Raw genomic sequence first — 18,419 nt, forward strand, 5'->3', positions numbered from 1 at the left:
AGCTCTGGCCTCTGAAGGTCAGACGCAAAATAAATAACAGGTCAAAATGATCCCCATATGCCCATTTGCAAATGTTATCACTTTAAATTCTCAATAACCTTTTTCTTTTTTAATGCACAGTCATTAAACTACACGAAAAAGTAGTTTTTACTCTTATTTCTAAATGAACCTCCCACACAGCCATTGTTCAGACCTGTAGAACAATGCTAATGTGAGCCATTTAAAACTCAATAACTGAAGACTCTGAATTTTGCCTTTACATTCATCAGAGGCCCCACACTGACAGTGGCTATGACATCAACTATTCACACTTGTGAAACAGACTGTAGTGAGTTGATTTGAAACAGTTAAACGGGGGTCGTTTTTTTGTTTTGAACATCTAATTACTTGGCTTGATTAAAGGGAGACTGTACAGAAATTGTACTTTTTAACACAACAAAAAATATATAAATATATAAAAAAAATGAAAACAGGCATCCAGTCCACCGGAACACAAACCCATGAAGTACAAAATAGTGAGCATCTTTTTATTAATGATAATGCTATAAGAGCGCATCTGTTTTATTACACTTCTTTTCACTCACTTTCAGGTTAAAAAGTATCCTTTACTGATGCTTGGACTCCTTTCAGAAGCGATGCAGGATAATGCTGCCACCTCATGGTTGCAACATCATATACATCCCACACAGCAGTTTATGTTTTAGGGCATGTTTAAAAATATGAAACTGGTGTATGTAGATTCAGATGCAGGTATGCTCTTTAAGTTTTAAAATGTAAAGTTTTTTGGAACACTTGCTGACCTGACCACACAGTCATGTAACCACAAGATCAGATGCCATTTTCTGAAGAACTTGTTGAAAGAGCGGCACATCTTTTGAGCCTGTAAAATCTCAAGTTGAATGAATGGATTAAATTGCCAGATAACATTTTATGAATCTCTTTGTTACTTTGCAGGAAAACCCAGAGAACTGAGGTGTCAAAACGTGACAGCAGTGGAAAAAAAGAAAAAACAACTACCCAAAAGTTTTACCTTCGGTCACATAAAATTCTAACTTTAGTATAGTTGAACTGAAATAATATTAAAGAAAATTCCAAAACTGTTGTCTCCTACATAAAAAATACTTATAATAAGTTAAAATACAGGGTGGGCCATTTATATGGATACACCGTAATAACATGGGAATGGTTGGTGATATTGAAGTCCTGTGTGTGGGACATTAGTATATGTGAGGGGGCAAACTCCTCAAGATGGGTGGTGACCATGGTGGCCATTTAGAAGTCGGCCATCTTGGATACAACTTTTGTTTTTTCAATAGGAAGAAGGCCATGTGACACATCAAACTTATTGGTAATGTAACAGGAAAAACAATGGGGTGCTTGGTTTCAACGTAACTTTATTCTTTCATGAGTTATTCATGAGTTATTTACACTTATAAAATGTGTTCAATGTGCTGCCCATTGTGTTGGATTGTCAATGCAACAGTCTTCTCCCACTCTTCACACACTGATAGCAACACCGCAGGAGAAATGCCAGCACAGGCATCCAGTATCCGTAGTTTCAGGTGCTGCACATCTCGTCTCTTCACACCATAGACAATTGCCTTCAGATGACCCCAAAGATAAAAGTCTAAGGGGGTCAGACCAGGAGACCTTGGGGGCCATTCAACTGGCCCACGACGACCAATCCACTTTCCAGAAAACTGTTCATCTAGGAATGCTTGGACCTGGCACCCATAATGTGGTGGTGCACCATCTTGCTGGAAAAACTCAGGGAACGTGCCAGCTTCAGTGCATAAAGAGGGAAACACATCATCATGTAGCAATTTCAAATATCCAGTGGCCTTGAGGTTTCCATTGATGAAGAATGGACCCACTATCGTTGTACCCCATATACCACACCAAACCATCACTTTTGTTGTTCCAACAGTCTTGGAGGAATCCATCCAATGTGGGTTAGTGTTAGACCAATAGCGGTGGTTTTGTTTGTTAACTTCACCATTCACATAAAAGTTTGCCTCATCACTGAACAAAATCTATTGAAAAAACAAAAGTTGTATCCAAGATGGCCGACTTCTAAATGGCCACCATGGTCACCACCCATCTTGAGGAGTTTGCCCCCTCACATATACTAATGTGCCACAAACAGGACTTCAATATCATCAACCATTCCCATGTTATTATGGTGTATCCATATAAATGGCCCACCCTGTATATGTGATCAAATGCAAAAGCTGAAATTCACACAACAAAGACCTAGATAACCAATTTCTTTAAATACAACTTTAATTAAGGATTTAATAAATAATAAAGATTAAGGCTACTGCATATTTACATTTAATAAAATCAACACTTTAAATCCACTTAAACAAAACAATTTTAACTCATAACTTAACTGTAAATTATATATGATATCAACTTGGATGGATGGAAAAGATTTCTACAACAGTCAGATTAAAATCATCTTAACAAATAAATGTAAATACTTTTAGAGAAATCAGCACAGCTGACAGGCAAGGTGATTTACAACAGTTAAGACACCACAACGAGCCAAGTCCTTAAAATCACATGAGCCTATTCAGTCCTGTGTCCTGAACTGCACCAGAACAGGATTTTAGCACAGATTCACATAACACAGCTCATGGTCCATGTCATGTGGGGTACAAACATGCAGGGATACATTGCACAGACATCCAAACAGCTTTATAGATGGAACATAAATTTTCACTTTACTGCTTGTCCAGAAGCCCTGGCAAATACGACAAGTATGTTTGGTGTCTTGGATTTCCACATGAAGGAAGAATAGGACATTTTGGGAAATGATGCTTATTTGCTCAGAGGTTTAAGATTTGATCAGTACCAATTTACTGTCTGTATGTTCACTGCAAGGCCAGAGTCAGTTCCCAAATTTAGCACAGAGACTACAAACAGAATGAAAAGAGCCTGATACTGTCCAAAAGTTGAAAACAGTCCTGTAATGACTTCATGAAGCAACTTAGCCATGAATCAGTCATATTAAACAAATTAGATATAATTAAATATAACATATTCAAAGAAGATTCAATAACACTGGCTATAGCTGGCCTTTTCTCCTTGTTTCCAGTCTTTGTATGAGGATAATCTAACTGCTGTCCTACAGATATCTGACTTTCCCTGGACAGCAAACAAGACACTTTCCCAAAATATCAAAGTGATGATTTCAATTATATGAATGAGAGTCATACTTATCAAACTTTACAAGAAAGTGCAACTGTGTCTCTCTCATTCATATCGAAGGAAGGCAATGTCAATGTTGTTTTATAAAGTGCCTAGTTAATCCCAACCACCTCTTAGTAGTACTTTAAGCAACATTTGGTTATTCTGGGTTCCATTAAAATGTTGATGTCAACATGGCGGCGCACAGTAGAGCAGCGGCTACTCACGCTCCCGGAGAACAGGTCGATTCTAATGTTTTATGTCACTTTATCAATGCTGGTCATTATGCCCTTTGCTGCTAAAATATTTATTTACACCTATATTTATACCTACACTCCTTACCCATACTCCATACTGGTACTCAGGTTGTTGCACTCTAGTTATAGTATTATTTATTGTATTGTCTTATTACTTGTCATTTCTTTTGTTAAAAAAACAAAACAAAAAAACCCCAACTATTTATTCTAACTTTAAGAAAAAATTTCTGTTTCTTCATTATTTTTGTTTCTTTTCACTCCGGACCGTGTGTACATAATTTCGTTCCACCTCATGTTAACATGTGATGCGAATGACAAATAAAGCTCCTTGGATCCGTGAATGTTACAATTTATTATAATATACAAATACAGATTTATTTTTCACTTCAAACAACATATCACAAAACTGGTTTCAAAAAGCATCCTGGGATTTTTAGGACTTAAAAGAGGAGATTTTCATTTTCAGAGGCAGTCACAAAGAATATAAAGAGAAGAAACCTGCTGGATTCTTTTCTATCTTGCTCTTTAGGAGGAAAAAGTCTTCTTATGTGGGTGTATCTCCATTTCCTATGTACTTAGCTAAGTATTCGACATTTTAAAGCATGTATGGGTGGCTTCCCTCATTAGTCACATTAGGGAAGTAGTCTCTGAAGATCAGATATTACCCACGATTCGCTGTCAGCAGTCACATGCAGATGACATGCTAGGTCGCTTAGGCTCTGACCACTCCTACAGAAACAGAAGAGGATGTGGAATAATTACGGTGTGTGTGAATAACAGGAAGTTTAGATTTTTCAGTAACAAATTTTCATCATCAATTGCTGCTTGTATACAGAGAAAACATAAACTGTTTTATTATTTATCTACAGAGGAAGGCAACTTAAATTAGCTTTTCTACCTTTTTTAGTAGAAATATGTCTGATAAATCCTGAAGGTTTGCAATCAAGGAATTGAGAAAATAATATCCCTCTGTGTTCTAAAAATGTCCAAAAGTTTTAACACGACCCATCAATCAGCCCCCTAGCCTTGCCTCTGGATGAGAAATCACTCTGCTGCAAAGAAATTATATAATTCATGCAGATTGTGGAGCATTAAAAGAAATATTTCTGTAGTCTTACAGCACTGACACCTGTGGTGAGCAGGAAAAACTGCATTAACTGCATTGTTAGGCTGCTTGGAGATTCGGGCCGGAAACACAACATTTGATATAAGCACAAGTGTAATGGTTTTAATGGCATGTACGTTCCAACATTATCATTACTGCTCAGCTGGCAAATATAAGATCAAGTGGGTGTATTCAAAGGGACTGAATGCATTTGCATAAGAATCTGTGGGAGCTGGGGATCACACATGCTCTTCCTGAGGCACCAAAACCTTTAGTCTTTAAAGGAGTCCTTTTTTGTTCCAAACAAAACAACGACCAACCTGTGGTTAAATTGTCCAGAAAAGCTTTAGCTGAAACCTTTTAAATAGCTTTTTAAAATGGTAACCCTACAGCTGAGTTTTTAGACCACCAACATGCCCAAGTAGTGAGGTCCCACTTTGATTTGGCTGCAATGACCTTTGGTGTATGTTGTTCCCATGCTCTCTTTCCCCCTATTTCCTGTTCATTGTCACTATTAAATAAAGTTATAAAAGTACTTATAATTGCTGAATGTGCTATAAAATGTATGCTTTATGTCATGACTGCCTGACCTGCTGGCCTGGCAGGAGTCAGCCAGGAGCTCAGTAGAGGGGCTCTTTGCAGACGGCACCTGAAGACTCTGGCTGGCGATGTCATGATACAGCTTGATGAACTGATACAGGTTCATGATCTGCGATGCTTCCACCATGCCATTCTCCTTACTGATCTGTGAGGAAGAAAAGGCAATCATGTGACTTAATGACTGGTAGTGCATGCAGTTTCAATCTTACACTGTGCCAAAATAGTTGGCTATAACCCACCGATGACAGGCTTCTCAAGCCCAGCACGGTTTTTTAATCCAAGCTACCAGTTGATAGCTGCTATCAGCAATCTATTACAGGATGTATTTCTCTATTTCTCTAGGGGCAGAATTACCTTTCCCCTTTTACAGGAGTATGGTTTCACTCACATCTGTCCCTCTCTGTCATAAATGTGTGGGCAGATGCCTCTGTTGGCATGTGGGGAAGGCTCTTTGGTCTCACCTTGGTACACACAACCCTGACAGCCACCTTCCACAAGGCTGTAGCATCAGATCCTGGCTGCACTTCAAACAGCAGGTCATTCTGCTGTTCAGCAGTACTGACAGAGAAGAATGAGAGAGGGGAGAAGTTATGTTTTTCTCCATAAACCATTCAGCCAAATGACAAAGCAGTGCCACAATATTCATAACAGAATTTTTACATTTATTTTTCATCATGCTGAATTTCAAAAATGTATTTTCATTACTAATACTTAACAACACTGCTCGGTGCTATTCACTTCGTGTTTATTTGACCTTCAGCTGCACTATCATGCCTTGCAGCTTTCAAGCTCCAGGAGCTTGTGAGCTAAAAAAAAAAAAACCTAGCTAGTAAACTAGCAGAAATGTATGTAATGCTAGAAAATAAGGAAGGTTAAATCCCAGATATCATAAAAGCACTGACGCTAGCTCTCAAATTGAAAAGTCTACGTAAAATCAGCCCAAAGGTACACTTTTGAACTAGGTTAAGTTTGTCGGCCTGTTCATTCTGCACAAAACTGTTTTATGTTAAAGAAAAGCCGCTTGCTGTTCTCTAAAGCTGTCTTTAACGACCTGTCACTTACATGTCATTAAGTTCAGCCAGTCTTCCCAGGAACTCCTCGTAAGTTAAGTAGCGACTGTCACGAAGCAATTCTAAACATTTCTCCAGCTTCTGACGGAGCTGGTTCATAACTCCCTGACCTGAGATCTGCTGACCCATCCCGGTGTTGTGTTAAAAGCACCAGTAACACTCGCAAACCAACAGAGGAAAAATATTTTTCTAAGTGGAGGATGAAGCTGGCGGTTGGTCTAGCAGTTTCCGGTTGCCTAGGTAACCCACTAACGTATTTACCCGAGCCATTTGGTAAGCCAATTATTTGGAGCACTTTAATGGCCACAGGTTAATAATAGCTATATTTGTAACTAGTAAAATCTTATAAAAAGCCAAAGATTTGTGACTTGCAGTGACTTACTGCAAAAACAGATTCATGCTGGTCTTTGAATAGCCATAGTAAAACAGCATAGGAGTGATCACACATGGCACACATAAGGAACAAAGGTTATACAGATGTCAGAGAGTGCCTTGAAACAGGAATATCTGAATCATTACACTGTGGTGGTGAAGTGATTAGCACTGTTGTCTCAGAGCAATAAAGTTCCTGGTGCAAATCCTAGCTGTCACAACTGACTCGTGAAAAATGCAAAATTCTTGAAAGATGGGTTGTAAAACAGCTAACTGATTATTTACAGAAACAATGTTAGTGGAGGTTACAAATGATCTTCTTATGGCCTCTGACAGTGGACCCGTTTCTGTGCTTGTCCTGCTAGACGTCAGTAGAGCATTCGGTACTGTTAGCAATAGTTTATTACAGCAATTGGAACATGCTGTAGGTATTAAAGGTATTGCAATGTGAATTCTCAATAATCCTTGGCTTCACTGTGTCTTTACCTCCGTAAAAGCAATGATGGGGCAGCTTGGACACCTTAGTTTGTGAGTTAGGTGTTCTCAATAATTCAAGAACGAGGCAGTGTAGGAGCTTCAAATTGACACCACAGGTGTAACTACAAAAAAATCAGATAAGTTAGAATCTCAGTGACTTCGACCTCAAGGTCAAGGTCAAAGGTCAAGTTTTATAAAAATCTTATGAATATGATAACCTAAGAATAAAGTGATGTAGGAGCTTCAAATTGATACCACGGGTGCAACAAATAAAAATATTCTATGCATTTGAACCTCAGTGACCTCGACCTCAAAGTCAGAGAATCAGTGAATGCAGTAACTTGAGAACAAGGCAAAGTAGTCTAGTAGGAGGCTGAGGGGTAGCACTGGCAGTTGCCAGATTTTTTTTTTTTACCATTTTTTGTCCCCATCCATTTTCTTCGGCTTATCCAGGGCCAGCTCGCGGGGGCAGCAGCCTAAGCAGAGAAGGCCAGACCTCCCTCTCCCCAGCCACTTCCAGCTTATCAGGAGGGACACCAAGGTATTCCCAGGCCAGCTGAAAGATATGATCTCTCCAGCATGTCCTGGGTGTGCCCCGGGGCCTCCTCCTGGTGGGACATGCCTGGAAACCGTCCAGAAGGCATACTTATCAGATGCCCAAACCACCTCCTTTCGATGTGAAGGAACAGCGGCTCTACTCTGAGCCCCTCCCGGATGGCTGAACTTCTCACCCCATCTTTAAGGGAGAGGCCAGCCCCCCTTCGTAGGAACCCCATTGCCACCGCTTGTATCCGCAATCTTGTTCATTCGATCACTATTCACACCTCATGACCACAGGTGAGGGTAGGAACGTAGATCGACCGGTAAATTGAGAGCTTCGCTTTTACATTCACCTCTCTCTTCACCACAGTGGACCAGTACAATGTCTACATCACTGCAGGTGCAGCACCAATCCGTCTGTCAATCTCCCGTTCCCTTCTCCTGTCACTCGTGCAGGACGTACCAGACTTAATCTACTCCACCCTTTTCAGATTTGAAGGTGCCGATCCTCATTCCCACTGCTTCACACTCGGCTGCAAACCGTTCCGGTGCAAGCTGGAAGCCATCACCTGATGAAGCCAACAGAACCACATCACCACAGCCTTCCATCACTTGGCTACGCCTAGAAATTCTGTATATAAAAATTATGAACAGAATGGGTCACAAAGGGCAGCTCTGGTAGAGTGCTTCACCCACCGGGAACAAGTTCGACTTATTGCCGGCTATGCAGACCAAGCTCTTGTAACGGTTATATAAGGATCAAATGGCCCGTAACAATGGGCCAGACACCGCATACTCCCAAAGCACCTCCCACAGGACACTCCGAGGGACACGGTCGAATGTCTTCTCCAAGTCCACAAAACACATGTAGACTGGTTGGGCAAACTCGCATGCACCCTCAAGTATCCTTGAAAGGATAAAGAGCTGGTCCAGTGTTCCACGACCAGGACGAAAACAGCATTATTCCTCCTGTATATAACTTACGGACTAACTCTCCTTTCCAGCACCCTGGCATAGACTTTCCCAGGGAGCCTGAGGAGTGTGATCCCCCTATAGTTGGAACACACCCTGTGGTCCGGTAAACATGAGAACCAACCATCCTGGTCTTCCAATCCAGAGGTATCACCCCTGATCTCCATGCAACATTGCAGAGGCATGTCAACCAAGACAGTCCTACGATATCCAGAGTCTTCAGGAACTCAGGGCGGACCTCATCCACCCGAGGTGCTCTGCCAGGCTCTGGGTCTGGAATTATTTAACTGCCTCAAGTGAGAGGCCTGACCAGGGGGACAAGGGCCCGGACAACATATCTCCTGGGATCCCTGGGACACACAAACCACTACACCACGATAAGGTAGCAATTTGCGGAGGGGTATGGTTAACGTGTAAACCACATGAACAACTAGGTTTCACTCTTTTTTATTTTAAAATGAAATGTCCCACCACCATTGAGTTTACATGTTCAAACCTGTAAAACAATGCCAATGTTAGCCATGTAAAACTCATAAGATTAAGCATTTATGATTTTTTCCTATACATCTTAACACCAGTCTGATACAGTAGGCTACATCACTTAGGCTTTTATTGCCAAAGAAAATCTTGTTTCCAAACAGAATAAGCTGTATAAAAATGTAGCTTATACAGTTTATTGCATATGAAACAACTTATTAACAAAAGTTGCAAAAACTTTCAATTCAACAGTCATAAAGTGCCAAAAATTGAGTATCTATTTATTAAGGATAATACAGTAAGAATGGTTCTGTTATTACACTTCCCTTCATTCACTATAACAAATACAATGTCTGTACTATGCCAGGACCCCAGAAGGAATACAGGATAATGCTACCATCTTATGGTTGCAACATCACATTACACAGCAGTTTATGTTCATAAACTTTATAATGTAAATATTAAAAACTTTCTTTGACATTTTTCTGAATGGACCATGCAGTCATGCAACAAGATCAGACACAGTTTGCTAAAGAGCTTGTAAAAGACTTCTCTTACTGCTGAACATCTCTGGGGTGTGTTTATTTCAGCTTGAATGAAAGGATTAAAGCGCCAAAATAACATTTATGAAGGCAAATATAATCATCTCCATCAACTACGCACAAGCACCCAGAGAAGTGAGGTCGAACAAAATGAACAGAACTGAAATATTACTGATATTTCAAAACTATAGGAATAAATTGCTAAAATAAATGTGAAAAATGTTAAACTGAAGAATTCACTGAACTTCACACAACAAAGATCTAAATAAGTCATTTCTTTAATACAACTTTAAATGAAGAATTGGATTTGAGTAAAACAGAAATGAAATCTATAAGGTTCATACATATTCACATTTAATAAAATATTTCCGGAAGAATCAACTTCGAGTGTCACAGCTATGTCAACTTAAACTGAAAGTGCCACTAGGGATCGGTTAGACCCAGGGTGAAACGAAAACAAAACACAATTTCAGTGATTTTACTTAACTGTTCCCCTACAAGCTGCCTCTCTCTCAGTCATTAAGTTGCTTTTAATTACAGTCACGTCGAAGCACAGAGTGCAGTTTTGGGAGTGCAAACTAAAAGATTTCTACAGAATTCATATTAAAATAGTGTAAATAAAGATGAGAGAAAAATAATTAGAAAAAAATTCATAAAAGTAAAAAGAGGAGAACAACTTATGTGACAGGCAAGGTTATTTACAACAGTTAAGACACCACAACGAGCCAAGTCCTTAAAATCACATGAGCCTATTCAGTCCTGTGTCCTGAACTGCACCAGAACAGGATTTTAGTACAGATTCACATAACACAGCTCATGGTCCATGTCATGTGGGGTACAAACATGCAGGGATACATTGCACAGACATCCAAACAGCTTTATAGATGGAACATAAATTTTCACTTTACTGCTTGTCCAGAAGCCCTGGCAAATACGACAAGTATGTTTGGTGTCTTGGATTTGCACATGAAGGAAGAATAGGACATTTTGGGAAATGATGCTTATTTGCTCAGAGGTTTAAGATTTGATCAGTACCAATTTACTGTCTGTATGTTCACTGCAAGGACAGAGTCAGTTCCCAAATTTAGCACAGAGACTACAAACAGAATGAAAAGAGCCTGATGCTGTCCAAAAGTTGAAAACAGTCCTGTAATGACTTCATGAAGCAACTTAGCCATGAATCAGTCTACAGCAAAAAAAAAAATCACCTTTAAACCTCTCTATTTTTCACATTTAGATATAGTTAAATATAACAAATTCAAAGATGATTTGATAAAACTGACTACAGCCAGCCCTTTCTCCTTGTTTCCAGTCTTTGTATGAGGATAATCTAACTGCTGTCCTACAGATATCTGACTTTCCCTGGACAGCAAACAAGACACTTTCCCAAAATATCAAAGTGATGATTTCAATTATATGAATGAGAGTCATACTTATCAAACTTTACAAGGAAGTGCAACTGTGTCTCTCTCATTCATATCGAAGGAAGGCAATGTCAACATGTATCAGCATTTGTTTTATAAAGTGCCTAGTTAACCCCAACCACCTTTTAGTAGTACTTTAAGCAACATTTGGTTATTCTGGGTTCCATTAAAATGTTACAATTTATTGTAATATACAAATACAATTGTTTCACTTCAAACAACATATCACAAAACTCCATAAAGTACATCATCAACAATACTCTGGTTTCAAAAAGCATCCTGGGATTTTTAGGACTTATAAGAGGAGATTTTCAGAAGCTATCACAAAGAATATAAAGAGAAGACACCTGCTGGATTCTTTTCTGTTTTACTCTTTAGGGGGGGGAAAGAAACCTCTCAGTGAAAGTGGTGTTTTGTGTTTCAGTATGTAAAGTCTACTGAAGTGGGTATATTTCCCTTTGCTATCTACTTGGCTCAGTATTCTGCATGTTAAGGCCTGTGTGGGTGGCCCGCCTCATCAGCCAGGTTGAGGATGTAGCCGGCTATGTCATCCTCTGTGGGGATATCAGACATTACCCACGATTCGTTGGCAGCAGTCACTTGCAGACGGCAGATTGGGCAATTTCGGCTCTGGCCACTCCTACAGAAACAGAAGAGGGTGTGTAATTTAATGTTTTACAACGCTATAGATGAATTTGAATAATTCAAGCTTATTTGATTATCTCACCATTTATCAATGCATTTCTGACAGAAGCTATGTGCACAGGGCAGAATGAGGTCAGATTTTCCATCCATGCAGATGCAACACTCCTCTTCATCGGTCAGCTGCTTCACTCTGCATGGAAATGTATACAGAAGAGGGGAAAACAATTTCATTATTTTCTTTAACGCTAGGCACACTTTATCTTCATTTTTTAGAAATGAAAACAAAAAGCATAAGAAGTGTTTTAGAAACACTTTTTTATGCTCAGGATTCGCCTGAGGATAAATATTTCTCGGGGTTATAAAAATGTGTAAAAGCCTTAAAATGACCCATCAGTCACTGCCCCCCTCAACTTTACAGAATAAGGAATCGCTCAGCTGTAAAAAAACAAAAACAAAAACAAAACAAAAAAAAACAACCTTAAAAATATATAATTCATGCAGATGGTGGGGCATTAAAAAACATTTTCTGTAGTCTTGCATCAGTAACACATGTGCTGAGCAGGGAGACTGCATTTTGGGCACTTGGAGACTAAAGCTGGAAACAGCATTGATATTTGCACAAGTGTAACATTTTTAATAGCGCATATGTTCACAAACATCATTACTGCTCAGCTGACAAACAAAAGTCCAATATTCTATATTTTTTCAGGTCTGTTGTAGGAAAACTCTCCTTCAAAATCTGGCAATGATTACAAGTGAGTGCATTCGCTGAACAAAGACCTCTGCTGCATGTTGTACCACTGCTCTCTTTTCCCATAATCCCTGTCCATCTTCACTATTAAAAAACGTCATGAAAATCTAATTGTTGTGTGTGCACTTTATATCATAGCTGTCCATTTCCTGGTAACTGACCTGCCCATCCACATGCTGGCCTGGCAGGAGTCAGTGGAGGGAAGCTCGGTTGAGGGGCCCTTAGTGGCACCCTCTACAGACAACACTTCAGCTGCCTGGCTGGTGATGTCACGATAGAGTTGGATGAACTGATACAGGTTCATGATCCGCGATGCTTCAACCATGCCATTCTCCTTATTGATCTGGAGGGAAGCAAAGGCAATCACAAGAGCACTCACAGAGCAACTCCCACCAAAGGGCAAAGGTTATACTAAAACTGTGATGTTTTCATGACAACGTGCTGATGTAAGTAGTTCTCATAGATCATTTGTGCTGATGTGAGCATTGTTAATATGGAAATCTAGTGTAGCATATTAATCTTGTTGGTCATTGTGATTATAATGTATTAAAAAATAATGTTTTAAAGAGTTCAAAGAAAGGAAGTGCTTATGCTACTCAATGACTATTATACTGCTTTAGAATCTGGAAATGATCCGATGGAAAGTTTTTCCTAATTCATGTGATTCTAAACTTTGACCTTGAAGCATTACATACTATAACTGTGCATTTTATTATTTTAACCATATGATTGGAGCAGAATTGGCTGACATCTTTTAGCTTCTATAACCTGTAAAAACATGAGACTTTAACATCTATTCATGCAGTATGTGATTTTGTGGAACTTTATGGTGTCATGTTATGACTCAAGCTGTTATTAGTATCTACCATCACACAAAATTTGAAAATGATATCTTGGAAACTGCAGACAGTTGACATCTAACAGACAGACACAAACAAATGCAACCAACTACATACACAACTTTTTGTTTCTTCATATTAATTATGAAGAAACAAAAACTTTCTATTTTTTTTTGCCTGGTCAGTGGCAGTGTTACATTACGTTTAAAGTTAAAAACCGATGTGGAACAATGAGTTAAACTGTCAGAGATCTATTACCCTCACCTACCCTGTAATATTATTATGATCCCCAGAAAGGGCTTGATTTTTGTGAAATAGTAAACATCATTCTGATAAGAGTCCATTTCCAAACAATAAATTGGTTTTAACACTTGCAGACATCCCAGGAGATCCCTCAGAGCATGGTTTCCTCATATAAACACAATTTACAGGAGTATGGTTTCACTCACATCTGTCCCTCTCTGTCATAAATGTGTGTGCAGATGCCTCTGTTGGCATGTGGGGAAGGCTCTTTGGTCTCACCTTGGTACACACAACCCTGACAGCCACTTTCCACAAGGCTGTAGCATCAGATCCTGGCTGCACCTCAAACAGCAGGTGCTTCTGCTGTCCAGCAGCTAGCTTGGCCGTACTGAGAGAGACGCAGGAGAGAGGGGAAAAGGTTATGTTTATCTCCATAAACCATTCCAACCATCCTCCATAAAGCACGCAGATTTTTGATTTATTTCTCATCATGATGAATGTTAAAAAAAAAAAAACATTTTCATTGCGCCTTCTTTTTCAGGTGTTTTCAATGATTATTTTCATCAATAACACTGCACTGTGCTGTTTATTTTGTTGTCACATTAATCTTTTTTTCAGAATTGTTGTAACAAAGCCTTTCTTTGTATATCTCATGCACATATCTTTCTTTCTACATAGCACTTTAATTCTTATTGTTTGCACTGAAGCACCGCAGCAAATTCCTAATGTTGTAAACCTCAACATCTGGCAATAAACCCATTCTGATTCTGATTCTGATTCTGATTTCTCTACTCCACCTTCTGCTGCATTATCATGCCTTGCAGCTATTACCTCTAGGAGTTTGTAAGCTAAAGGTAAACTGGCAGAACTGTGTCTAATGCTGGGGGAATAAGGAAGGCCAAATCCCATATGTCATAAAAGTACTGATGCCAGCACTCAATTTGAAGAGTCCCAAAGGTACACTTTGTGAAATAGGTCAAGTTTCTCCACCTATCCATTCTGCACAAAAACTGTTTGTCTTAAAGAAAAGCTATCTGTTGTACGGGAAAGCTAATCATCTTTAACAGACTTACACGTCATTAAGTTCAGCCACTCTTGCTAGAAACTCCTCGTAGTTTAGGTAGCCGCTGTCACGAACCAATCCGGCATGTTTCACCAGCTTCTCAGGCAGATGGTTCATCACCGCCTGACCTGAGATCTGCTGACCCATCCCGGCAGCAGTAGAACTCACACAAGAGAAGAGGCAAAAGGCAGCACCTCATTCAGTTCTTCCAAACCTGGTGGGAAATGATTGCCTTAAATTATTAGTGCCTTAGATTAATATTTTAGTTAAAGAAAGACATACAAAATATAGTGAAAACACACAAAAATGAAGTGTGCATTCATCTGTATTAAAATATGCTGTGGCACAGATGATCGTAGGCCTTAGAGAATATGGCAAGTACATGAAGCATACCAAGACCCAGAATTTAACCAACCAAAATTTCAAAAAGGAGCAAAAGGCATAGGACCAAGATAAAGAAGTGTACCTTTCTTTCTGGGATTAGTTAAAGGTCCTCTCACATTCAGCTGGTTGAGAATGCAACAGCTCAGCTTCTTAGTGGACAGTGTCACATCACCAAAGTCTTTGCTTTTCTCTACTGGCTCTCTGTACATTTTAGAGCTGACTTTTAAAGCATGTTTGGGTCCTTGCTTCCTAACGGAGATATTGGCCCCAAATGAGCCGGTTTGCAGCCTTAGCTTCACAGCTGGGCTTTCTTGGCCATCCCACATTTTTGGCTTAAATCTACGCATCTAGTCGTTCTAACTAGGGCTGCTCAATTAATCGAATTTTAATCACGATTACGATCTGGGCTTTCAACGATCATTAAAAATGACTGAGCGATTATTAGACCCTCCCTCGTGCTTTACTCTCGCGCTGCTCCGTGTGGCAAATCGAGCGCACACAACAATTAAGAGGACCCGAGGGAAGCTCGGAAAGCTAAGCAGAAGTTATTTGGAGAGGAGAGTGACTGCCGTTGGTTGAAAAGAGAGGTAAAAAAAAACTTCAGTGGTGTGGAAACATTATGGGTTCGCGGAGTCAGACGTGGATCAAGTAGACATAGTGTGTAAACTTTGCTACGGTGTCGTAGCTGCACCACAGAGCAACACTGCAAAGTTCACTAAACATAGATGTTTACATTTTTCATTTATTTTTTATATTGCAAACATTTGCACTGTTATCAGTATTTGCACACTATTTTATATTAATTTTTGACAATCTTTAAAGTCATTATTCAATACATTGTTATTGTTAAATAAATATCGTCAAATAATCAAGATCTCAATTTCAGTGAAAATAATCGTGATTATCATTTTTGCCATAATCGAGCAGCCCTAGTTCTAACAAACACGTTTATCAAATTGCTTTCACATGATATTGTTTGTTTTTTGCGTTTTTCCTTTAATCATCACTTATGGTTTCATAATGGTTTGTGTATTGCTTTTAGCTGAATTTTCTTGTGTACTTTACTGTTATAGTTGTTCGCCCCGGCCTTTGATTTTTTTTATTTTTGTATTTGCTCGTCTAAAAAGTTACTATTACACTAGTAATCCCTTTAAAACTTAGTTGGAAAGGGACAGAATATTAATGAAACACGACTAGATAATTAAAAACACTTAGATGACTATCAGGTAATAACAAACTCATCCTCTCCCACCAGCTACCTCGAGACTTCCTGTGGCTGCATGCATACATAGAACATATCGATGTGTCAAACCTCACGTAGACCTGACAATAATCTATAAGTCATAAAAAAAAATAAACAGCCAAATGCTCGCAAGGGCAGCAGCTCTGCTGTATTAGCTAAATTAGCATCAACATCCAGCGACGCTAACAACGTCGGCGTTTATTTTAGACTTCAACGTAAGAACCGCATAGCAGCAGCGCTCCTTCTTCGAAAGTACTTATAGCTGCAGAGTTTTAGACCTCTCCAGACAGTAAACCTCAGTTTAAACTTCACAACTGTAGTAACAGCGTAATATTACTGAGGAGCACTCTGCTAACAACTAGCTGCATTACTTTGCTTGAAACTTAACCAATACCAGAAGAAGCGAAACGTAGAAAATAAATAAATAAAAATGGGATAAATATGATCCTCTGCTGCAACTGTGACACGTCGGTGCTTCTTACCAAACAGTGCAGAGTCCACGTAGGAGGCACCATCCAAATTTCACCACTAGCCTCGCTTTTAGCTTCTGTTTGTCTTGGTACCACAACACTGGCGCGGCTTCATGACGTTGGAGTGTGACGACCTTACGTCAGTCGTTTGCGTTAGTAATAATAATAAGATTATTGATAAACAAACAAACAAACAAACAATTAATTAATTAAATAAATATTAGGCCTACACAACATTTACCCGCTTCTGAAACTTGTTTTGAAAAGATTCAAAATAAATAATGTTTGGTCTATAAATTAATTCGTTCCCTATCATTTTTCCATTCATTTTTTTCCTTATCATTTTTTGTATACATTCAAGAATGATCTGGATTTTTTAAAAAAACTGTAGAAAATGTGTCTGCTGTAGTATTTATAAGTCAAAATAACAATAAATAAATAAATAAACAAATAAATAAATAAATAAAGTAATAAATATAACTAATAATAAAATAATTTAAAAAAAAAACTAAACAAAAACAGGAACCAAGCCAACTTTCCTACATTTCCTTACAGATTAAACAATATAGGACCATCTTAGAAGTAAACCGTCCCCCCCACCCCCACAAAAAATCCATTAAGATCTTTGTGTGAATGAATGCTATACGTACCAGAAATTCTGACATTATGAAACGGAAAAGTAACTGATTGCTCTTAGTTAATATCTGTTTTGTTTTGGGGTGTTTCTTTGTTTTTGTCTTTGTTTTTTTATTGTTGGTGTACAGTTTTTCTTTTCCCCACCTCAGTTTATTATGCTGAAAAAATACAGATCCAAGAAAGTTGTGTAGTTGTGTTTTATAAAACACATTAAAATAAGAATGCTGCCACCAGAATCACCCACTGATTTTGTTTATCTTTATGCATCTTCAGTGAACTTCATCCAGCATTCATGAAAAAAAACTTGTGCTTTTTATTTCCTAGTCTGTTATTTCTGATACAAAGGTTTTAACAGTTAGATTAGATGACTTTGGTTGCACCAAATATATTTTTAATGTTACTGTTATTTCTGCAGTGTCATTTTAAATATATTGCATAGATTCATACATACAAATAACACAAGCCAGATATCAATGCTCTTAATCTCCTGAGACCAGCACATGAGGGCATCACATTTTTCTTCTTGTGCTTCATCAGTATTGTCTTGGACAAAAGGTGTCAAAATAGCAGCCAGCTCACCAAAATTAAATCTAAAAGTTCTTCAAGTTGTTTGGATTATATAGTATTGTTTCAAACACTATAAATCTGACTGTTTAGTGCTTTTATCCAGAGATAAAACAGAGTCAGATATGGCCAGTCAGATACAGTGAATGTTGTCCTCATCAATGAGATAAAGGTAAGAAAATAGTTTAGTTTATTCATTGAAACATGTATATTTGTGTTTAATAACACATATGTAGCACATGACTTTTAGCACTAATAATGTGAATCCTTTCTGGAATATATTTCTTTATCTAGAGCCCAGACTGCATGCTATATACAGTCTGTGAATAACTGTAGTGATTCTTGAGCACTGTGGTTCTCTCTGTAGGATCTTTACTGTAACATAGAACACACTTTGAGAGGATTGTTATGGTGAATTACTGCTATATAAATAAAACTGCACTGTACTCATTAATTGTACTTTGGTCAGCGATGATGGCAAAGTGTGCTCATCCTTTTAGCGAAAAGGTGTAAAAAGGTGGAGAAGGAAATGCTCAAAACAAAACAGTTATCT

General features: G+C 38.6%; 2 protein-coding genes across 2 annotated transcripts; both read right to left on the reverse strand.

The window, feature by feature from the left end:
* Positions 1 to 3,782: 3,782 nt before the first annotated feature.
* LOC101472491 (RING finger protein 141-like) lies at positions 3,783 to 6,469 on the reverse strand. Its single transcript, XM_004564468.3, has 4 exons — positions 6,217 to 6,469; positions 5,616 to 5,712; positions 5,145 to 5,299; positions 3,783 to 4,178 (listed from the first exon to the last, which is right to left on the reverse strand). Exons 1-4 carry the CDS (start codon positions 6,351 to 6,353, stop codon positions 4,082 to 4,084), a joined length of 486 nt encoding a protein of 161 aa, XP_004564525.1. The 5' UTR covers positions 6,354 to 6,469; the 3' UTR covers positions 3,783 to 4,081.
* A 3,397-nt stretch (positions 6,470 to 9,866) lies between these two features.
* Positions 9,867 to 16,791, reverse strand: LOC101472781 (RING finger protein 141). Its single transcript, XM_004564469.5, has 6 exons — positions 16,679 to 16,791; positions 14,580 to 14,783; positions 13,786 to 13,894; positions 12,586 to 12,767; positions 11,756 to 11,863; positions 9,867 to 11,668 (listed from the first exon to the last, which is right to left on the reverse strand). Exons 2-6 carry the CDS (start codon positions 14,714 to 14,716, stop codon positions 11,518 to 11,520), a joined length of 687 nt encoding a protein of 228 aa, XP_004564526.2. The 5' UTR covers positions 14,717 to 14,783; positions 16,679 to 16,791; the 3' UTR covers positions 9,867 to 11,517.
* Positions 16,792 to 18,419: the final 1,628 nt, after the last annotated feature.

Source organism: Maylandia zebra, linkage group LG7 (assembly GCF_041146795.1).
Source record: "Maylandia zebra isolate NMK-2024a linkage group LG7, Mzebra_GT3a, whole genome shotgun sequence".
NCBI classification, from domain to species: Eukaryota; Metazoa; Chordata; class Actinopteri; order Cichliformes; family Cichlidae; genus Maylandia; species Maylandia zebra.